General features: G+C 15.9%; 5 protein-coding genes across 5 annotated transcripts, besides 28 other annotated features; 3 read left to right on the forward strand and 2 right to left on the reverse strand. All coding sequences in view use genetic code 6, as the record gives it.

Annotated features, from left to right (window-relative positions):
- Positions 1-744: 744 nt before the first annotated feature.
- On the forward strand, positions 745-1,247 carry IMG5_001670 (hypothetical protein; the record flags this gene model as incomplete). The annotated part of the gene is made up of 3 exons (XM_004040046.1): positions 745-931; positions 989-1,184; positions 1,205-1,247. The coding sequence occupies 3 exons, from the start codon at positions 745-747 to the stop codon at positions 1,245-1,247; spliced, it is 426 nt and encodes a 141-aa protein (XP_004040094.1).
- Positions 1,045-1,078: a microsatellite.
- Positions 1,208-1,238: a microsatellite.
- A 1,306-nt stretch (positions 1,248-2,553) lies between the features above and the next one.
- Positions 2,554-2,612: a microsatellite.
- Positions 2,569-2,630: a microsatellite.
- A 997-nt stretch (positions 2,631-3,627) lies between these two features.
- Positions 3,628-3,659: a microsatellite.
- A 3,365-nt stretch (positions 3,660-7,024) lies between these two features.
- Positions 7,025-7,097: a microsatellite.
- Positions 7,077-7,130: a microsatellite.
- A 16-nt stretch (positions 7,131-7,146) lies between these two features.
- Positions 7,147-7,186: a microsatellite.
- A 727-nt stretch (positions 7,187-7,913) lies between these two features.
- Positions 7,914-7,965: a microsatellite.
- A 186-nt stretch (positions 7,966-8,151) lies between these two features.
- Positions 8,152-8,222: a microsatellite.
- Positions 8,223-8,306: 84 nt separating this feature from the next.
- Positions 8,307-8,337: a microsatellite.
- Positions 8,338-8,534: 197 nt separating this feature from the next.
- Positions 8,535-9,554, reverse strand: IMG5_001680 (hypothetical protein; the record flags this gene model as incomplete). The annotated part of the gene is made up of 2 exons (XM_004040047.1): positions 8,535-8,704; positions 9,320-9,554. 2 exons carry the CDS (start codon positions 9,552-9,554, stop codon positions 8,535-8,537), a joined length of 405 nt encoding a protein of 134 aa, XP_004040095.1.
- An 824-nt stretch (positions 9,555-10,378) lies between these two features.
- Positions 10,379-10,414: a microsatellite.
- Positions 10,382-10,418: a microsatellite.
- Positions 10,387-10,426: a microsatellite.
- A 123-nt stretch (positions 10,427-10,549) lies between these two features.
- On the forward strand, positions 10,550-11,932 carry IMG5_001690 (protein kinase domain protein; the record flags this gene model as incomplete). The annotated part of the gene is made up of 3 exons (XM_004040048.1): positions 10,550-11,085; positions 11,130-11,312; positions 11,353-11,932. 3 exons carry the CDS (start codon positions 10,550-10,552, stop codon positions 11,930-11,932), a joined length of 1,299 nt encoding a protein of 432 aa, XP_004040096.1.
- Positions 11,418-11,461: a microsatellite.
- Positions 11,678-11,725: a microsatellite.
- Positions 11,933-14,426: 2,494 nt separating the features above from the next.
- Positions 14,427-16,685, forward strand: IMG5_001700 (hypothetical protein; the record flags this gene model as incomplete). The annotated part of the gene is made up of 5 exons (XM_004040049.1): positions 14,427-14,751; positions 14,976-15,906; positions 15,973-15,980; positions 16,226-16,265; positions 16,667-16,685. 5 exons carry the CDS (start codon positions 14,427-14,429, stop codon positions 16,683-16,685), a joined length of 1,323 nt encoding a protein of 440 aa, XP_004040097.1.
- Positions 14,984-15,772: a microsatellite.
- Positions 16,311-16,340: a microsatellite.
- Positions 16,686-17,624: 939 nt separating the features above from the next.
- Positions 17,625-17,669: a microsatellite.
- A 31-nt stretch (positions 17,670-17,700) lies between these two features.
- Positions 17,701-17,735: a microsatellite.
- A 1,521-nt stretch (positions 17,736-19,256) lies between these two features.
- Positions 19,257-19,315: a microsatellite.
- Positions 19,316-19,684: 369 nt separating this feature from the next.
- Positions 19,685-23,886, reverse strand: IMG5_001710 (WD repeat protein; the record flags this gene model as incomplete). Its single annotated transcript, XM_004040050.1, has 6 exons — positions 19,685-20,267; positions 20,426-21,028; positions 21,140-21,297; positions 21,336-22,229; positions 22,277-22,486; positions 22,594-23,886. The coding sequence occupies 6 exons, from the start codon at positions 23,884-23,886 to the stop codon at positions 19,685-19,687; spliced, it is 3,741 nt and encodes a 1,246-aa protein (XP_004040098.1).
- Positions 20,303-20,396: a microsatellite.
- Positions 20,992-21,044: a microsatellite.
- Positions 21,046-21,129: a microsatellite.
- Positions 21,065-21,121: a microsatellite.
- Positions 21,337-21,382: a microsatellite.
- Positions 22,231-22,274: a microsatellite.
- Positions 22,241-22,275: a microsatellite.
- Positions 23,887-23,916: the final 30 nt, after the last annotated feature.

Below are 23,916 nucleotides of genomic sequence, written 5' to 3' on the forward strand. Positions count from 1 at the left end.
ATTATGCCTAATTGATTTCAATTTTATAAGTTAAAAGTGTCCTCTATGTGCTTTTAAAGCAATTATAAATGATAAAGTGAGCTCTGAAGGTATAGAAGGGTCTATTAAATGCACTTCAAAGACCTATGTATATAATGTGATAAATGATACTAAAAAATGTAGCACGGAATATGTAAAATTTACAGTACCTATTGTTTAGAATGCATTAGAAAGTCTAAAACCTGCACTACTCCCTGTGAAGATTATTAGGTTTTTCTTTTGACTTAAGTATGAGCTTGATGCCTTTGCGGGATAAATATTTTATTGATGTAAACATTACCAAAGTAACTTTATTACATGCCTTCATAAATTAATATTTTTATAGGATTTTTTATAAAATACAAATATTAAAAATTATAAATAATGTAATATTGCAAAACTTACGAAAATATTTTATATTAATAAAATAAATGGGAAAATAGCGAAAAAATATAATATTAATTGCCTCGTGTGTAAAAATGGAGATAGCAATAATATCTATATGAAGCTGTAAAATTTGGGAGTAGGGAAACATATATATATAATTAATACTTTTGCTAATAATTTATATAAGGATTTAACTTTAGGATTATGTATTTATTGTTTGACAGATTTTGAAATTTGCAAAAAATAGATAGAGGTTAGTAGTTTAAGAAAAAAAAAAAAAAGAAAAAAGTAATTATTTAATTTTCAAAAAAATAAGTTTAAAATTATGAAGTAAAAAATATGTAAAACATAATGCTTATTAATCATATATATATATATGCTTATATGATTACATATCCTGAAAATCATGTTGGAAAAGTTATTTTATATAAAGCAATACAATATTAAGATAAATTATAATCATTTATTATTAATAATACATAAATTGGCATTTTAAAAATTTATTTGAGGAATAAAAATCTTATTTGTTTTTAGAAAATTTAATAGGTCAAAAAATATTAAATTTAATAATCGTAAATTAAAGATATATGTTAATGTTTATAAAAAGAAGATAATGTTTTTTTTTTATTAATAAATTAAATATATATATATATATATATATATATATATATATTATGTTTTATTTATTTATAAATTATATTTTTTAAAAATTTAATATATAAGATTAATTTTTATTAATACACTTTTTTATTTTATTTAAATAAAATAAAAGAAAAGAAGTTAATAAAATAAATAAAAGCATTATATATATTTATTTATATATATATATATTTGAAATATGAGCTAAGAAGGTATTGTTTTTCATTTTAATTAAAAAATTAACTATATTTTTTATTTTAAATATAATATTATTTTTATTTAATAAAAGTACTTTATTTTGGAAACTAGCAATTTAAACCATTAGAAAGTATATACATACAAGAAGAAAATTTATAGTTTTAAAATATATAAAAAAAAATAGATTAAAAAATTCATTATTTTTTATACATTAAAAAAATAAAATTTTAACTTTCATAAAAATAAAAGAATTCTATAAAATCTAATTAACAAATTATAAAGGAAATATTTTTTATTAATAATAATCTTTATCTTAATCTTTAGTTTAAAAATAAAATAAAAAATCCTTAAGAAAATATATTAAAGTATATTCAGGATTATAAACAATATATATATTAGATGGTAACTTGTTTTAAAATTATTAAAAAATTAATAATTTCATTTAAATTAGATAGAGGAATTTTATGGTCTTATGGTTGTGGTTCTAAAGGATAACTAGGTACAGATTGTATAATAAATAATACCAAAACGGCTTATAAATTGAAAGATATATTAAAAGAAAAAGTTATAGATTTTTCAATTAGTAAAAATCATTGTTTTGCAATAACGGAAAGTAATAAAATATATACTTGGGGCGAAAATGAATATGGAAAAATGTTAGAAAATACTGAAAAGATTGTTTTAAAACCAAAACTAATAGATTTAGATAAATTTAAATAAGAAAATGCGAAAGCCAATAATTCTAAAAAGTCTATAAATTTATATTAATAAACAAGAAAAAGTCAATATAATTTTCCATAGATTACAAATTAAATTAATTAATCAACAACTATAAATGAATAATAATAAAAAGAATAAATTTTAATATTAGCAGGACACAATAATTCTCTAATTTATATAAATGATAAATTGTATTCATTTGGAAAGAATGAATATGGTTAATTAGGCATTGGATAAGTATAAGATTAATAATATTATTATATACCTCAAAAAATAACTTTTTTTAATGTAAATTTTTATTAAATTCAGTAAAAATAGAAGTTATACTAATTATTATTATAATAATAAAAAAAAAGAAAATAAAAATTATAGGAATTTCAACTAATGAATTCCATAGTTTAGCTTGGGATTCTTAGGGGAAAATTTATTCTTGGGGACAAGGATTAAATGGATAGTTAGGACATACAATTTAAAATGGTTATAATTTTAATTAAATTGAGTATTAGCCTAAATAAATTGAGGCATTAAATGATAAAAATATAGTAAGTGCAAGTTGTGGGAAAAAATATTCATGTGCAATTTCTAATGAAGTATATAATAATAAAAATATATATATATAAATATATATAAATATATATATATATATATATTTATATATTTATATATATTATTTCACTTTAATAAATTTTATTAAAGCATTTTTTATTATAATTGTTCATAACTTTAAAAATATAAAAAAAATATACTTTTAAAAATATTTATTTTATTTTTTTATTTACATTTTTCTTTTATAAAGGGTGATATATATTGTTGGGGTAAAGGTGAATATTCATCTAATTTAGATTTATAAAAATCAAACACTTTAATAAATTGTAATTATAACAAAAAAAATATATTTTTATATTAAAAATAAAGCAATAATTCCTCGAAAACTTAATGCTTAAAAAAGTCCACATAAATTTGTAAAGTTTGTAAAAGTATTTTTTAAAAAAAATAAAATTTTTATTTTATATGAAATTTAATATTAAAAGGTAGTTTGTGGTGATGCACATAATGCTGCGATTGATTAATTTGGTTATTTATATACATGGGGAGATAATTCTGAAATGTGTTTAGGTCATTTAAACTAAGAAGATTTATTTGAACCTTAATTAGTATAAAAGTTATCAAACAAAGCTTGTATAGATGTAGCTTGTGGAGATAGATTTACAGTAGCTTTAATGGACTAAAAAAGTAAAGATTTGAAAATTGATTTGATAGAAAAATTTAAGAAATAAAATATAAAAAATATTCGTTCTAAAATAAAAATATTAAGTACTTCAAAAGATGTAAAAATTAACAAATATTATTATTTTATTTTAAATAAATAAAAAAAAAGGCAGAAGAATTAAAAAATAATATTTAATAAATAAAAAAATAAGATAAAGAAAAATTAAATTTAGAAAAAACATAAAATTTTAAAGATATTAAACGATTATTTAACTTTTATAATGAAAAAAATTAAATTAAATTCATCCAAATAGATGATAATGAATAACCTTAAATAATTTATGACGAATGCTGTGAAAAAATATTGGAAAGAGAAAAAACAGATCCTTTATATATGCCTATATTCCCAGAATAAACCAAACTAAATAAAAACGAAGAAGTTTTTGATGAACATCTTAAAAATATTTAAAAATAAAAATATATAAAAAACTCTTATTATATTAAACAGAAAGGAAATACAGTTGAAAATCTAAATGAAGTAAAAAAATTTGAATATATAGAAATGGTAAGACGAAGTATGGAAAGTAAACATTTTTTATATTTACTTTCGAACCCCTAAGAGGAGAAAAAATAAGTGTAAAAATTCAATAAAAAAAGAAATACAAGCGAATATATAAAAAATGAAAAGAAGTATTTCCAAAAAACACCTTTATAGGTTAAAAAAAAAGTCTCTCTTTTTGAAAATAATTTAAAGCCGGCAAAAGAATTAATACAGGAATGTAAAGAAGCTTAAGAATCTGCTAAAAAACTTATTAATTTAACTTAAAAAAACTTTGAAAATGATTTATAATAAAAATCTTTTATAGGATAAAATTATAGGTATTTTTCTTTATTTAATGCTATGAATACTACAGAAAACTATAAAAAATTTTAATAGTAAAAAATGTATTTTTAAAATTTTTAGAGAAATAATAAAATGTAAAATTCTTTAAAAATACGCGAAAAGAATTTTTTGGAAAAAAGAAGTTTTAATATTGAGAAAATAGAGAAAAAAAATATTTATTATTAAGAATAATAAAAGAAAGTGTTATATATGAAATAAGAATTTTAAAATAAATAAAAATAAATTATAATTCTTTTTAGTTTAGATTAATTTTTTTCGTTTTTTAAAAATTAAAACTAGATTGTGCTAGAAATTAAAAAAAAAAATTTCATTTTTAATTTAAAATCAAGATGTATATAAAATTATTATAGAAAATATTAATTAAACAAGAAACTTAATAATTTACCTTCTTATTAATTTTATTAGTTGAAATTATATGTTTAAAAATTTGTCAAAAGACTAGCGGCTAAGAAAATAGTTGCCTATTTAATTAATTAATAAATTAAAACTAAAATTATGTCTCGTTTAATTAGAATAAGACATATTATTATAAAGTATATTTATCTTTTATTTATTTATTTTTTTAAACAAAAAAATAGTTTGTAGAAATTCTTTAATTATTTTATGAAATTATAAATGATATAAATAAATTAAATTGCTATTTAATGGGATTCTTTTTTATTAATATAAGCAAAAAATGTAGAAAATTCTTTTCTTAGATACTATGTATATTTTTTATTTTAAATATAGTATTTTATTCAATATAAATAAATAGAATCATAATTACTTTTAAAATGAAAGTCTACATGTTTATAAATAAAAATAATTAAAAGAATGCCTTAAAAATAAAAATTTAGAAAAAATAATAAAATTATCATTGATACCTTCTTTTATTCCTTATAAAATAAAAATAGGTTTTAAAGTAAAATATTTAGTTATTTTTTTTTGTTTAAAAAAAAAAAAAAATCAAGAAGAATAATATAAATACAGGAATTGAAAATTAAATTATATAGAAAAAAATTAAATAATTCTAATTTGAATAATAATAATAAACTATGATTTAACTTTAAGGCACTATTTTACCTTTTACTTTACATAGTTAATATTATATAAACTATATTAAAATTAAATTTTTTATAAATTTTACTAAATTTAGAAGAATATATTACTTTGTAAAGTTAATATATAATAAATTATGAAAATAATCAAATTATAGATGAATAAATATAATAATAGATAGAAAATATTGAATTACATTTAAAGTATGAAGTTTTAAGTAATAAAAAATCGATTAAAAGAATTTTAATTTAAAAAAAAAAATAAAAATAAAAGAAAGTTATTTAAATAAATTAGAAAAAAAGTTTAAAATTTAATGGAAAGAATATAAAAACTAATTATAATAATTTTGTATATAGAATAAGGCTTAAATTAATTTAGAAAGAACAAAGTTTATTTTATAATAAACATATATATATTTATTTTTCAAAAAAAAAAATAAGATTAATGTTGAGAACAAATGCAGAAGAATTAAAAAAAATAATTAAATAAGAAGATTTTGAACTAAAATATTAAAAAAAAAGAAATTTTAAATAATTTACAGTAAAAGATCATTTACCTTTTGGAACATATATATTATAAATAGCATCTTATATGTAAAATGCTCCTACTTAACCATAAATTTAAATAAAATTAACTTCAGAATAATTTAAAAATTATTTTGATATTTATTATAGACTTTTCAAATAAAAATATTAAAAATTATGTATTGAATAAAAATAGCTTTTATATTTGACATTAAAATAATGAAAAAAAAAAAAGTTTATTTAAAATATCTTCTTATATAATTTTTTATTTTATTTTTTCTAAAAAAAAAAACTAAAATAATAATAATAATACAAATGAAAAATAAATTTTATTTAAAATATTTTTTTTGTTTAATTTATATTTTTAATTCATTTATTTAATTAATTCATAAAAAGGCTTTAAATTTATATTTTTTATATTTATTAAAGGATGTTTTTTTCGTTAAGTGAATTTAATTATTTTATTTTATCTATTTATTAAATCTTTTTAAAACTATCTGTTTCTTTATTTGTATTATTTTTGGATTTCTTTTCTAATGGATAACCTGAAATTTCTTTCCATAAAGGTTATTTTTCATTATATATTTCTTCAGCTGTCTATAAAATGTATATTTTTATAAATAAGTTTATTTTGTTAAATTAATTTATATTAATGTATACTTTTGTTTTGAAATTTAGTTTATATTCTGCTATTGGACCTTTAATAATCTAGTTTTCATTTTATTAACTTAATTTTTATTATTATTTCAGATTATTTTTTAATTCTTTTTTATCATTAAAATTAATATCTGTTGTTGGTTTATATTATTTTTAATTAGTTATAATTTCTTGATCATTTTTTTTATTTGGTTAAATGTTATTTTATTAAAAGTTTTTAAAATTTTTTGGTGTATTTTAAATAATTTATTATTTTTATAAATGTTCTTATTTTTTTTCTAAAATGGATTATTCTTATATCTCTTATTTTTGCATTTTTTATTTTATAATTTTCAAATCATCAATGAAATTTTAAAATATAACATTATCATTATTTATTTTCGGATCTAATTTTTAAATTAATTCCTTATTAAAAACATTATTTTATTATTTCAAATTTTCTTCTAAAATTTTTACACTTTTTTTATTTTATAAATAATTAGGCTTTTTTTTAAAAAAATAAATAAATAACTCGATTGTATATTCATTATTAACAAATGGAATAATTGGTTCTTTATTACAAATTAAGAAATTATTTAAATAAAATTTAAAATTATTTTCAATATTAAAATATTATTATAAATATTAATTCAGATCAGAAAAAAAAGTTATGTATTATGGTATCTATAAAATAAAATTTTATTTTTCTGATATTTGATAGTTTAATAAATGCAATTTTAATCTCATTTTTTTTATTTTAAAATAAAAAATTATTTAATTATTTCTTAATAAAATGTTATTTTAATTTATATTAAAATTAAAAAGATTTTATTAATATTAGAAAATTTTAATAAAATAAAGATATATCTAAAAATATATATATATATATATATATATATATATATATATATATTAATTATTGTTAATATCAAAAAATTTTATATAAACTTTAATTATATCAATTTTATATTAAAATTTATTAAATTTATATTTCATATTATCTTAATAACTAAAAAATAAAATTACTTTAAATCTATTTAAAATTTGTTTAATATAATATATCAATAATTTATAATTATAAAGTTAAGTTATAAATAGATTTTATCATAAATAATTACAATAATATTAATATATAGTTTAACATATAAACTTTATTATATATTAATATTAATAATTATAAATTAAACATATTTTTACTAATCTTTAATTTTTCAAAATTTAAATTATTATTTTTACTCAGTATAAATATTATTAATTTTTATTTAATTAAACCAAGAAATTGCCTCTGTTACTTTTCTTTTAAAATATTTTATAGGTGCAAAAAGCTAAGTAAATAATAATTATGAATGTGAAAATTATTCTGCTTTCACCAAATTAATCAAAACTATATATTTCTGGGCAGAAACTATAAAGTAAAATTTCTAATATTTTAAAATTATTACTTAGAATTCTAAAAATTACATATTTAGGTTATATATTTTATAAAATGACATATAATATTTCTTCTTTAGTTGCTAATTCTATATAGTTCAACTTTTTTTATATATAGAATGTTTTTTTATAAAAAATAAAATGTTTTGTAACAAAAACTTTAGCTTATATTTTATTATTAAAATTAAATTTTAAATATTAATATTATTTTATAATTTTTTATTATAATTAATTTATTTTAATTAATCTGTAATATAATTATAGTATTTATATAAATTAAAACTAAAAAATAAATCTATAGTTAAATTAATAAAATAAAATATATATAATATAGCCTATATTTAAATTAATTTTTTTAAAATGAGTATTTAAAAATAAACTATATAATAAAAATGCAAAAATAATTGTGTAATAAACTCATAAAAATAAATAATATATAAGACTATAAAATTATATAAAATAATTAATATTTAATCAATTATATAAAAAATTTATATATTTATAAATTGTTATAAAAATTATTAAGAAATATATTATAATATATTATATATATTTATTTTATACTAAATAATAATATTAATTTTTTTTTATTTATAAATTTCTATATTATATATATATATATATATATATATAATTAAATATTTTATATAATAATTATCCTTTTTTATTAATGATTTTTTATAATATTTGAGAGTATTCATTTAATTTTGGTATTTTAAATATTCGTAATATTACCTACCTACCTGCATAAATACAATAATTTAAATATTAAAAAATAATAAGAAAAAACAAAATAATAAAATAACAAGAATATACAAATAAATTCTAAATCATATATTTTTTCTAGATTCAATATATTTTTGAAATCTTTCATTTGCAAAATCAATATAATCGAAATCAATATTAGGATCTTTACTCATATACAAAGACCAAATACCCCAATAAAAATGCGCTAAACAATTAGTTAAAGGAATTTCAACTTCAACCATTTATTTAACTTCTTTTTATAATTTTTAATTATCAACTTATTATATCAATTAATTATAATATTCATCATCAACCAATTTATTAATATCATATTAAATTCCTTTTTATTTTAAATATTAACACAATACATAAGTTCGAATTAAATCTTCGAAATCCTATTATTTAATTTCTGAATTATCTACAAAGTAAAATGGAGGATTAGGATTATTGTAATTATATCTTGATTCATTAAAATAATTACTTATATCATAAGTTCTTAGATTATAATGACAATATTCAAAATCAATAAATTAAATGGATTAATCAGAATCTAAAATAAGTATATTATTAGCCAATAAATCATTATGAGAAAAAACGATACTATTTTTATGTTTTTCTAATTATTAAATCATATAGTTTTTTTCATCTTCAGAAAACCATACTTCTTTTATTTTTTCAATAATTTAATTTTCTTCTTCTGTAAAAAGATGTTTTTTGTTTATTTTTTAAAGTACTGCTTACATAATATTATGGTTTTTATATACTTAATCAAATAAAGGTTGAGTATGAATATTTTCTATTTTTATTTAATGAAATCTTGAGAGCAATTCACCTACTTTTCTTCTATATAATTTTGTATTCATATCACTTGAATTTAGTACTGTGGAATATAAAAATTTCTCTGCTCTCACTTATTCGTCATAACCGTAAAGTTCTGGTCCAAGACCTTGCTTGGAAACTTCTATATAAACTTAGGTTTCATCATTTCTATCAATAAAAGTTCCTTCACATGTTTTACCGAAAACTCTAAATATTACATCTTTGGGCTCTATTTCTGGCTGGAAATGAGAAAAACGGAATGTCATATTTGTTATTCCGGTCATTCTTTATATTTTTATGTTTTTTATATCAAGAGTTTAATAAGATTTAATAAATATTTTTAAATGGTTTAAAGCAAATTCTTCATTTACATTTATTTAATTCATTGTTTTTTTTTTTTATAAGGTTTTTAATATTTTGTTGGGAAAATATATTTTTTTATTTTATTTTATTTGATAAAAGGGAATTAAATAAATAAGAAATAGAAAAATATATTTTTTTATATATAAATTATTTTAAATATTATTATTTTCAATTGTATTTTTTATATTTTGTTATTAATTATATTTATATTTTTATGTTTCTAATAAAAACTATTAATAATTAAATATTTATCTTATTATTAGTTTTTCTTTTTTTACCCAATATATTAATTAAAATTTGTGGATTTATATAAATATACATATAATTTTTTTCTATGTTTAATTTTTTATTATAATAAAAAATATAATTTATTTATAATTTTTATTAAAATACCATAAGTATATTTTATTTATTAATAAATTTCTAATAATATTATTAAGACTATAGTAAGAAATTTAAAAAATATATTGATATACAATTTAGATTATATTTTTATTATATTTACTTACCCATTTATTTATGTTTATTCTAAATTTCATTTTAATTTATAAATATTTATAAATATATTATGAATAAAATTAGATATTCTTAATAAATATTTATTTATTGAAAAAAAATATAAGAGTTATTTTATTCCTGTTTATATAGTATTTATAAAATTTTTATTTATAGTAATAAAAAATATACTTCTAAAAATAATATACAATAAAGATTGTTTATATTTAAAATAAAAATATTCATTATAATATATATATATATTTATATATATATTTATTTATATTTATTAATATATAATAAAAGTTTTTACTTTTCTAAACAAAAAAAAAATACTCAAAATAAATATATGAATCAAAAATAATATTTATAAATATTTATATATATAAATCTATAAAAAAATAAATAAAAAATAACGAAAATGGAAAATAAATAAAATCTCGATAATTTATTAGACTAATAATATTCTTTTATATATTGCACTTCAAATTCAAATACTAATAATGAAGAGTAAAAATAACAACTGCATATTGAAGAAAAAAACAAACAATAAAACATAGAATAAATATTATTAAACGAATAATATTTGATTAAATAAGAAATAGGTAGAGGTTCTTTTGGAACAGTATATTCGGCTTTAGATATTAAAAAAAATTAATATATTGCAATCAAATAAACAGATAAATAACGTTTATTTAAAGATAAAAAACTAAGATAATATTATTAAGATGAAATTAGAGCCTTAAAAAATATATTTAATGAAAACGTGGTTAAATTTATTGATTATTTTGAAGACAAAAATACTTGTTATTTAATAATGGAGTATTGTGAAAATGGAGATTTAGAAGATTATATAAATAAATATGGACCAATAAATGAAGATAACGCGATTTCACATTTTAAATAATTATTAAACGGCTTTAAAAGCATACATTTACTTAATTTAATACATAGAGAGTATTTTTTTTTTTTTAATGATTAAAATATATCAAATAAAAAAGTTTAAAACCTGGAAATATTTTTGTTAAAGAAAAAATATGGAAAATCGCAGACTTCGGGCTTTCGAAAATATTAGAAGATAAAAATAATTTGACTAGAACAAAGTGTGGAACTTATATTACTATGGCACCTGAACTATTATAATCTTAATCATGTGATTATAGTTTTGAAGTTGATGTTTATAGGTATTATATTTTTAATATAATTTTATTTATATTATTATAGTTTAGGAGTCGTATTTTATTTTGTTCTTTTTTAAGAATATCCTTATTAAGGAAATAATTGTTAGGAATTACATTAAAATATAAATAAATTACCATTAAAATTATATAAAAAAAATATTCATATTTCAGAATAAATGAAGGATTTATTAATAAAAATGATGGATCCAGATCCAAAATGTAGAATTAAATGGGAAGATATATATAAGCATTCCGTATTTACTAATATAAAAAAATTATATTTGAGTGATTTATAATAAAATATTGACATGCAGAATAACATGAAAAGCTATATTAATGAAATAACTTAAATATAAAAATCTAATATCAATAATAATAATAATAATAATAATAATAATAATAATAATAATAATAATTTAATTGATTTTTAAATAGATACAACTTAAGATATTAATAATTTTTAAATTAATTTTAAATAAATTAGCAATGATTAATTTAATTAAGTTTGTTAAAGTATTATTAAATAATAATAATTAACTTTATAATTTGAAGAGTATATAAATATTTATATTGATTAGAGAAATGTAATTTTTTATTCATATATCTTATTTTTTAATATTTGAAAAAAGGAATACTATAAACTTATTAATATTGTTGATTAATCTTTTAAATTACCTTAGACCGACATATAATTAAATTTGTTCATATTTTTAATCTTAAAAAAACTTTATATATAAATAAAATAAATATAAATTTAATTCTAAAATAATTTGAATATATTTAATTTCTAAAACTTTGAACAATTAATATAATAATAATATTTTTAAAATTTAAAAAGTTAAGTAAATTAAGACTTAGAATTTGTATAATACTACTATTAATAAGTCAAAGATTGTTTTGTAGAATAAAATTATTTATTTAGCTAAGAAATATTATATGAATTTTAAAATGAAGAATTATAAAAAGGATTTGAACTCTTGTTATATAACTAAAGCACCGATTATATTATGAATTTATAGTAATAAATGAATACTTGTAAAAAATAATAAGTAAAATTAATAAATAATGATATGGTTTAATTTCAAATATTTAAACATCTTTGTGATGTTTTATAACTATTTTTGAAATAAGAAGAATATGATTATACATAAATATATTAATAAATGAATTTATATTAATATAATTAAGTAATAGAAAAAAAATTAGAACTGTATTTAAGCTAAATAGATAAACATTATTAAAATTGAAAATAAAAATAATACTTTTAATTTATATTTATAAATTGGAATTATTAATAATATTAATATAATTAGATTATATATATATATATATATATATTATATTTTAAATATAATCTTATTTTTTATTTGATTAATATTTATCTATTATAAAATATTAATATCTACTAAACTTTATATAAAAAAATTATTATTTATTATTATTATGTTTATATATATATATATTAAGATAAATAATTTATATTTAACTAATTATTATTAAACTAAATAAATAAAAAAATTTATTTTATTTTATTATAATATATAATTAATATTTTACTTAATTATTTTATTAACATTTGAACAATTTTTACTTATTTTCAATATTCAAAAAATATATTTTATTTTAATTTTTTTGTTTTAATTAATTTTTATTTAACAAATTTATATATTTTCAGTTATTATGTAATAAATTTTTTATTAATATAAATAATATCGTTTTTTTTATATTTAAAATAATAAAATAAATATGAATTTACAATAATTATGGGACAGTTTAGGTGCACCTCTAGATATAATAGAAAAAGGAAAACATACTAAAGAATAGTCATTATAATGGAAATTTAATTCAATAAAATAAAGCAATGAAAATTTAAATTAAGATGATTTATTTTATTTTAAAGGCAGAATAAAAAATTTAATGTATATTTACAGTTAAGTAATGTACAAAATAATAATAATAATAATAAAAAAAACTATAAATAAAACAATTTTTACTTTAATAAAGGGACTACCTTATGATCATATATGTGAATAAGATCAGGTTATGAGATGTAAAATTTGTGGAAAAATACTTAAACTAATCATTTATGGAAAAAATAAAATATAAGAACCTCATACAATATACTATCATGATTATAGTTATATAATAGAAAATGAATAAAGAGAATAAGATTATGTTTTTAAAAATTTTACATAAATTAATAATTTAATTAAACAAAGAGATTTCGCTTTGTTTATTATTTTTAGAAGTATTGGAATAGGATTTTATGATATATTATAATTTTATAGAAATAAAATACCAAAATTAATAGAAGAATTATTTGTAATAAAATTATATTTTAAATTTTGTTAAATTATTTATTTAGTAAGAATAATTTTAAGATTAAAAAGTAAAATTCTATGGAGATTTCGAAGGGGCTAATTTTTCTTCAATCATATATAATAATTAGCAATAAACTGCAAAAGTATTACTTAAATCAGATACTAATAGTTTAGGTTTTTCTTTTTTTATTATTATATTTTAATTAAAAAAAAATAAAAAAAAAAAGGATTTACTTAATGGTTTTATTTCGGAATTATAAATTAAAATAAATAAAAAAACACAATATAAATAACAATAATGAATTTTCGAAAAAAAAATGTATTTTTTACAAATAAAATGAAGTTTTATATAGGAAAATTCGATAAATAAAACAATATATAATGGTCGAAATTTTAACAAAAAATCGATTTTTAAAAGTCAGAATATACACGTAATAACGAATAGAATTAAAATGAAAATTTTTTCCATTAAATATAATTTTCATATACATTAAATTTCTTAGGAGAAAGAGTTCTTTTTTCTTATCATATTCCTTATACTTTTACAGATCTAATTTTATATTTAGAAAAAAAAGAATAAGAATTAAAATTTGTGAAAAACTCGAAATTTGAATTTAAATTAAAAACACGCTCTTTTTAAATAACAACAGATAATATTTCATATAAAAGGGAAATTATAGGAGGTTCTAGGTTAGGTTTATCGATTTTTATTTTATAAATAACTAGTTCTTCCGATTTACAAGAAGATTCAACAAGTATAATTACATCTAGAAAAAAAAGGAAAAATATAATAATTATGGGAAGGTAACATCCCTCAGAAAGTCCTTCTTCATATGTAGTTTAAGGCTTGATTGATTTCTTGTTATCAGATAATGAAAAGGCAAAAAAACTTCGCGAAATTTTCGTTTTTACAATATGTCCGATGGCCAATCCAGATGGAGTAATAGTCGGGAATTCTCGAACTAATATTTAAGGAGTAGATTTAAATAGAATATGGGATGAAAAAAATGATTGTGAAGTTTATTATTTAAAAAAATATATTGAAAAGATTAAAGGAGGCGTTTTTATGTTTATTGACTTTCATGCTACTTATACTAAAAAAAATTGCTTTATTTCAGCTTGTGAATAAAATAATTAGAATTCTAATGTAAATTGGGTATCAAATAGGCTTTTTATGAAAATTTTAGGAGAATCTATGAAATATTTCGAATAAAAATAATGTTAGATTAAAAATAAATAAAATAGCGGAAGTGCAAAAGAAGTTTTTTATAAAGAATTTAAAGCATAGTTTTCATTAAATTTTAATATTAGCGGTTGTGGATATTAAAATAATTCTTTTTTTAAGATAAAAAAAATAATTATAAAAATGATAATAACGATAATATTGATAATAATTAAAACAATTATAATTATGATAATAATGATAATAATTATAATAATAATAATAATAATAATAATGAAATTAATGAAAATAATAATAAAAATTATAAAAATGATAATAACGATAATAATGATAATAATTAAAATAACGATAATAATGATAATAATTAAAATAATGATAAAAATGATGATAATGATAATAATAATAATGATAATAATAATAATAATTATAATAATGATAATAATAATGATAATACTTATAATAATGATAATAATAATAATAATGATAATAATAAAAATAAAGAAAATAATAATATTAATGAAAATAATGAAAATAATTAAAATAATGATAATAATGAAAATAAATAAAATAATAATGATAATAATATTAATGAAAATAATTATAAAAATGATAATAATTATAATAATATTAATATTGATAAAAATAATAATAATGATAATGATGATAATAATGATAATAATGATAATAATGATAATAATGATAATAATGATAATAATGATAATAATGATAATAATGATAATAATGATAATAATGATAATAATGATAATAATGATAATAATGATAATAATGATAATAATGATAATAATGATAATAATGATAATAATGATAATAATAATAATAATGATAATAATGATAATAATAATAATAAAAATAAAAATAATAATAATAATAAAAATAATAATAATAATAATAATAATAATAATAATAATAATAATAATAATAATAATAATAATAATAATTAAAATTAAAATTTTATTGAATTCGAAGTTTAAGATTTTTTAAACATAGGTAAAGAGATATGTGAAAATTTGCTAAAATTTTGTTTAATGCATAGTATTATGGTTGATGATGCTAATTCTAATAATGGGTTTTTGTATTTAAAGAATAATTATATATTATAATAAGATGTTAATTTAAATGATTTTTTAATTAATTAAAGATGTTTAAGTAATTAATTAGGTAAATAAAAAGTAGTAAAATTAGGAAAAAATTTTAAAAGGGTAAAGAAAATAGTTTACAAATAATAAACTTTGGAAAGTTTGAATAATAGTAGTTCTTGTATATATGAAGATTCATATGAAAATTCGATTCTTAATTTTGAAAGTAGGAATAGTAATGCTAATAAAGAAACTAATAATTTAATTGAATTGTAATAGAAACAATCTTCTAATTTATAAATTAATACATAATAGGAAGAGATTAGAAATAAGTCTTTTAGAGATAAAAGTGGAAGTATATTAAATAAAATGAAAATTTTCGGTGAAAATAAATTTAGTTTTGAATAAAAAATTCTTGAATATAAAAATTAAATTGCTTGTCTTTTTTTAAATATGAGATCTTTTTATTGGAAAGATTATTTTTCTATTGAAGAAATGGAAACCTATAATATAGAAAATGGGATTTAAGACAAACAACTTGAAATTATTAAAAATTTGGACACTATTATAGAATATGATACAGATTCAGGTTTTATTTTTTTTTATTATGATATGTATATTTTTATATAGACCCTGAAGATAATTTAATGGAATAAAAAAGAATTCTATAAAACATTAATTTTTAAAAAGAAAGATTTAAATAAATTAATATAAAATAAAGATTATCCAGATAAAATAGTTTTTTAATAAAAAAAGAGTGTAGTAATACTTATGAAAATAAACCAATATTAAAAACTTAAAGACTGTCAAATTATAATGAATATTATATGAAATATGTATATAAAGGAAACGAAGATAAAAATAATAATTTAAATGAAAATCAAAATACTATTTAAAAAAACCAAATAAATGATTTTTTTGAAAATAGATTTAATGAGAAAAATTAAAAAATAGATGGAATTTTTAATAGTAATAAAAATGATAAATAAACTACAATAAGTTAAGAATATTAATTAGATACAGAATTTAATTAATTATCGATTATAAATTCAAACAGAAACAATAATTAGGATAGTTTATCTTAGTATTTATAAGAAAAAAATCAAAGATTTAAAAGTTTAGTCTTTTCTTAAAAAAATCAACTTAAGCCTGTTTATTTAAAAAGTCCTTTTCTACCTATTATAAAAGAAGTTAGAGAAAATTATACATTTAGAAAAAATAAGATTAATAGTGAAAAAGAATAGTATAATAAATGTTAAATTACTACTTTTGATAATAGTTAGAAGAATGAATATTATTCTTCTTTACTTTAAGATAGTAATAATGAAAGATCAATTAATAAAAATTTGATTAATAAATCTTAAGGATATAAAGTATAAAACTCGTAATTTGGAAATTTTTAGATTAAATTTGAATAAAGTTAATGTCAATATTTAGTGGAGAATTTATAATAAAAACATGTTTTTTTTGCAAAAAATAAAAATAAAAAATAGCTTAAGAAGACAAAACGTAGAATATTTGTAAAACTACTTTTTATAAAATAAATAAAAGTTAATTAATTGAAAAATTTAAAAAAATATATATTAATTAAGAGAGATTATTAAATATATAAAAAAATTATAATAAAATATCATATAAAAATTGAAAAATTCCAAATAAATAAAATATATAAATTATTCTATATTGTAATTAAAAGTAAAATTAATATAAATTTTATAAATATATATATATATATATATATATATAAATATATATATATTAAAAAAATTATTATTTTAATAATAACTATTTTAATAATTAATTTTTATTAATTATTATTTTTTATATTCATTAAAATCAATAATATTAAATTTATTAAAATGTAAGAACAATTATCTTATATTAACTAAATAATTATTAATAATGAATAATCTTTAAATAATTTAAATTATTAACATAATAAAATTATATATAGAAATTTTTAAAGAAATATACTACAAGATTCTTGTAAAAAAATTGGTTTTTTTGATAATAAATATATAGTTTTTGAAAATATTTAGTAATAATTTTTTAAATAAACAAAATATTTTTTATTTTTTTAATTAAAGCAATAAATAAGATGTTAAAACATGTACTATAGTATCTAAATTTATTCATTCAAAATGCCTTTATATAAAAGGTTTAACTTTAAATTTTCCAGAATTAGAAACAAAGTATTATATAATAATATATTAACTAGAATATATATATAATAATAAAGTAATATTAGATAAATTTAAGTTAATGATGAAGTAATAATAAATTTTTTTGATAATATTGCTGAAATAGGACCCTAAAAAACACTTTAGCATTTAGAATTGAATTTTAAAAGGTATATATCTATTTTTTTTAATTTTAATTATTATTAACATTATATTATGTATTATAAATATTTTAATTATCTATAGTTATTATATATATAAATATATATTTTTTTTTGTTAAGTTGGTAAACTTGTACAGATTATTCAATTATTTATCTTTCCAAAATATTTAAATAAATATTTTAATAAGGAAATTAATTTTCAAATTTTACTATTAATATTAGCAAGTATGAAAAAAAAAAAGCAAATATATTTTTTTTTTTTATTATAATTTATAAAATATTTGTTTTTTCAGTTGGAATTTAATAACAGATTTTAGTGCAATTTAATTAGTATAATCAATCACATTATTAAAAAACATAGATATAGATTTATTGGATCTCAATTTATAATTAGAAGGGTAATGTAAATTATAAAAAAAAATATATGTATTTCGTTTATTTTATATATAACATTAGTTTAAAATTATGTACAGAAATAGGAGCAGAATAAATTCTAAAAAACATTTAAATAGTTTTGAAAAATAATCAAAAACTCAAATAATTTAAGCTTAGTTTATGGAAGTAATCTTTTTTTTAAAAAAAATAAATAAAAGAAATTAATTTTATTTAAAGTTGGGGTAAATGCAATGATTAAACATGTGAAGAAGTATAGAAATTAATGTTAAGTATGTGTCTATATAATAAATCTTTAGAAAATATAGATTTAAATCTATATGGGTAAAAAATATAATCATTATATATATTCTTAAAAAAAAAAAAAAAATGTATATTAAGTTGGAGTAAATGTACAGATATTGGATTATAAGAAATTTGTGATGGAATTATTGGATTATTTAAATCTTTAAAAAAGATTTTAGTTTTTAATCTAAATCTTAGTGGATGGTTATCTATTTCTTAATAAGGATATTATATGTTTGCTAATTATTTATAAAAAATAGTTTTAGAATTAGATCCTATTTTGATTTAAGTCAATATTAATATATCAAAGTAAATATAAAAACAGATATATATATATATATATATATATATATATATATATATTATACATATATTTATATATATTTAAAGATTAAATAAATAATTATAAATATCGAATTAATACTTAATAAGTAGTTTTATTACAAGAATGTAGTTTATATGTTTTTATAAAAATATTAGATAATATTTAAAATAAAAAATTGAAGTTTCTTAAGATTTATATATTTTAAATTTAACTAATGAAAAAATATAATAAGTAAATTCTAATTTAATTATAAAATAATAAAACATATGAATATAGAAAAATAAATAATGATAATAAAAATGAAAATATTAAAAATATATTAAACTTTTATCTAATAATAATTATATAATATAAAAGTTTTATAAATTATTTAAAAAAATAAATATAAACTATTATTATATCTAAATTTATATTTATATATTAACTTTTCATTAGTTCATTATATTTTATCTTTCTATTTAAACGGATTCTTCTACTTTTTTTAATTCGAGAACTTCTTATTGTAAAGTTTTATAATATTATATTCTTTATTAAAATATTTCGTTTTTAATAATTTGAGTTGGATCGTTTAATTTTGTTACTGATTAACTAATTTATGGTAAAGAATCGTTTTTTTTTTTAGTCTTAGGTTACGGAGTACTATTTTCTGAAGAATTTACTATATTTTATTTTTATAATTCTTTAATATTTTTTCTAAGTTAATTAATTTCTTTAATTAATTAAACGTTATTAGTCATTTATCTTATTTTATCCTCTTTGTTTATTTATTTATCTTTTTCGAGACTTTTTTTAAACATTGAAATTAAATTTTATAAATTCTATTTTTAGTATTTATATTCTTTGACTATGTTATCTTCAATAACATTTTTTTTAGCCTCTACTTTTATATATTTTTTGTACATATTTTCTATTTCATTTTCTAATTCATATTTATTTAAAATATTCTAAGTTACTCTGTATACATCATCTTTAAATCTCGAAATTTTCGTCTCTTATTTATATATAATATTTCTTATTTTATTTTTAAAAAAAATAATATTTAGTAAATATATAATATGAATATATATATATATATATATATATGAATATATATATATATATATGAATATATATATATTTATTTTTATATATATATTATATTTGATTTTTTTTTTTTTCTATTTATTTACCTTTAATATTAAATTTCAACTTTCATGGCCTCTTATGTTGTATATAATTCATCTACTACTGTCCCTAAATAATTATTATATTTATTTAAAGATTTTAACTTTTCATCCATATTTAATATTTCGACTTTCATTAATTCTATTTCTTATTATCTTGGCATAATGTCTTTTTTTAAATCTTTAATTTTATAATCAAGAACAAATTTAAACTTTTCTAAATCTTATACTTTTTTTTTTAATTTTAATATGTTTTTTTCCTTATCGCTTATTATATTGTCTCTTTCGAATAATAGCTTTCTCTATATATCTATTTTATCCTTTAATTCGGCATTTAAGTTTTTTAGTTTTTCTTTTTATTTCTCATATTCAGATTTTTGATCTTTTAATTCTTGGCATTCATCTTGTTGTTACATTATTTTCTTTTTTGTTATTGATATTTCACTTTTTACTTTTAATGATTATTCAGTTAATATATTCTCGTCTTTTTTGTTTTTTTCAGATAAGTTTTCTATTTCACTATCTTTTTCGTAAATTATTTAATCCAATACTTCTTTTTATTCTTTTTCTAATTTTTATATTTCTTTTTCGACTATTTCTTTTTATATTCTTTTTTATATTTTTTGATATATATATAAATATATTTATATAAATATATTTATTTTATATATTTATATATAATTTTTATATATATAAATATATGTATATATTAATTTATACTTTTATTCTTCAATTTTTTTTAAATAATTATCTTATAATTCTTATATTTTTATATTGTTTTATTAAATTAATTTTTCTTTGTGCTTTTAATTTTAGCTTATTTCGATTTCTAAAAGTCTTTTTTAATGTTCATATTATTCAACTAATGTCATAATTTACTAATTTAAAAATTTTTAAATATAAAAAATAAAAATACTTTTTAAAAGTCATTATCTATATTTTAAATATCATTTTCCATATTTTCTTATAATAAATTAATCTCATTAGCATATTAAGCATCTAAATTTTTAACTTAACCCTACTATTAATCTATATTATTTTTCATTTAAATCTATTCTTATTAAATATGCTACTCTAAATGTATAATATGATCATCTTTAGATGCAAAAGATGCTTAAAAGCTTTAATTTTTAATCTCTTAAAGTTAAAGAATTAGCTAATCTTTAGTTGTTTTTAGTTCATCCAAATCACATTTATTTACTAATATATCTTCCGAAAAATTATGGTAACAATCCCTATATTTAAGTTCTTTAGCATTTTAATCTTTGACCTCAAAAAGCATAATACATGAATCTTTTCCTTATGAAATTATATATTTATCATCTTTTGTAATTAAAATATTTTCTACTCCTTTAATATCGTGTGCATTATAATCATTATAATTACCTCTAGAAAGTGGAAAGGAAAATATTCTTAGTATTCCAGAAAATTAATTTTCATCAGAGATTCCCGCAAAAAGCAACTTGTTAGTATTTGTAAATTTTAGGGAATTTATGTTTATTCCAACGTCTTTTTTCTCCACTTTCTCTATAATTAAATTTTAATTCATTTATATTAAATGAATTTTCTTGTCACTTCCGCACGCGATTATTTGCTTATTGTCGTTTGTGATAGAAATAGAATAAAAATTAACTCCTTTGTAGTGAATTTCAATTAATTTGGGAACTCCATTGAGTAAATAATAGGCATCTTTGTCTAGATTCCAGGCATATATCATCCCATCTAATCCACAAGAGGCTATTTTTGTATCATCGGATGACCAGGCAATAGATTTCACTCTACCTGTATGTCCTTTGAGGGTTAGATGAGGCTTTATATATATTTTTTTTTATTTATTTTTTTTATTTTTTTATTTACAGGACCTTCTCCTGTATAGAAATTAAATATTTAAATTATATGATTTTGTGAAAAAATGTTCACAGCGGCAAAATATTAACCACCATTAGAAAATTGGATTAATCTGCAACTTTTAAAAGGAGAAATTTCCTTAAAAGAATTATTTTTTGAATTTTAAGTATTTATATTAAGATTTATTAATTTTAATTTATCAGTAAAACTTACAACTGCCTATATATAGAAAATATAAATATATATAAATATAAATCTATATGTATATATAAAAATAATATAAAATTATATATATATAAATTTTTATAATTATTTATATCTATTACGTATATTCCTTATGGATTCAATGCAACACTAAGAGGCTCTTCATTAAAATTATATAAATTATCAAGAACTTTATTTTCGTAATCCCATATTTTTAGTGTTTTATCTTAACCACATGTTGCTATTATTGGTTTTCTATAACAAATATCGATTCCGTTTATGTTTCTGAAATGTGTATTATGTATAATTAGATTTATAATAGGTTTATTTTTACAAAAGAGGATGTTATCTCCTTTTTGAATTAGGATTTCGTATATTTATTTATTGTCAAGTGCAAATATTAGTTTAGATTGCTCGAGATTTATGTCTAGGGATGAAATTTCTGCTTCTATACTATTATCTATGATTTTATTTACTGATATTTTATTTATACAGTTAAAAGTATTTTATTTTAATTAATATTCAAAAATTTATAGGTTTTAACATGCTAAGAAAAAACCTGAATTAAATTGGGCATATGAGAGTATTTTATTTTACTTTTTTTTAGAAAGGAATAATGGGGAATCATTTAAAAGTTCAAATTTGATGTTTTTTTAATAATTTTCATCTTCGAAGTTTTAATTAGCAATATAAATTTGGCTATTTTCACAAATTAAGATAAGGAAATTTTTAATGTAAAAATGAAAAAGAAAATTTTTGTCTTATATTTCATCTTGAAATTAAATTAAGTCTTTTAAAAAAATTAAAGAATACTACTAAAAATTATCTAAAAAAGTCTCCTTTTTCTCATATAATTAAAGGTAGTTTTTTCCAATAAGACTAATAATATTCGCGTTTTAATCGAAAGTCTTTATTTATTATATTTCTTGTTAAATTCCTAAGTTTATGTACTGAACACATTACATTTTATCGTGGTTCCACCAACTTAAAATTGCATCACCCCCACCTCCACTGGTCGAAATTAAGTATTTTCTCTCCTATCCTTACGTTGGAAAGACTATATTGGTCCATTATTTAATATTTATGTTATCTAATTCGGTATTATTTAATTACTTTATTAATTTCTAAGTTAATGTATCGTATATTAATATACCAGTATGGCCTAGAGATTCTTATTATACACCTAGAGCTAAATAACGTTTTAAAGGGCTTATAGAAAAACAAGTTATTTGATTATATGTTAGAAGTGATTAGTAGAATTTTTAAGATTTGTCGGTTAAATCGTAAAGGACTATGTTGTTGCCGGCTTAGTATATTATATGAATGTTATCTTGGAATTAAACATTTATTTATATTGTTGAAGAGCTTATGCCAAAAATATGTTTTAATTGAATTTATTAAGCAGAAGTTTGCATGTTTTTTTTATTTTTTTATTGTTGTTATTT

Source organism: Ichthyophthirius multifiliis (assembly GCF_000220395.1).
Source record: "Ichthyophthirius multifiliis unplaced genomic scaffold scaff_1120509249407, whole genome shotgun sequence".
NCBI lineage: Eukaryota > Ciliophora > Oligohymenophorea > Hymenostomatida > Ichthyophthirius > Ichthyophthirius multifiliis.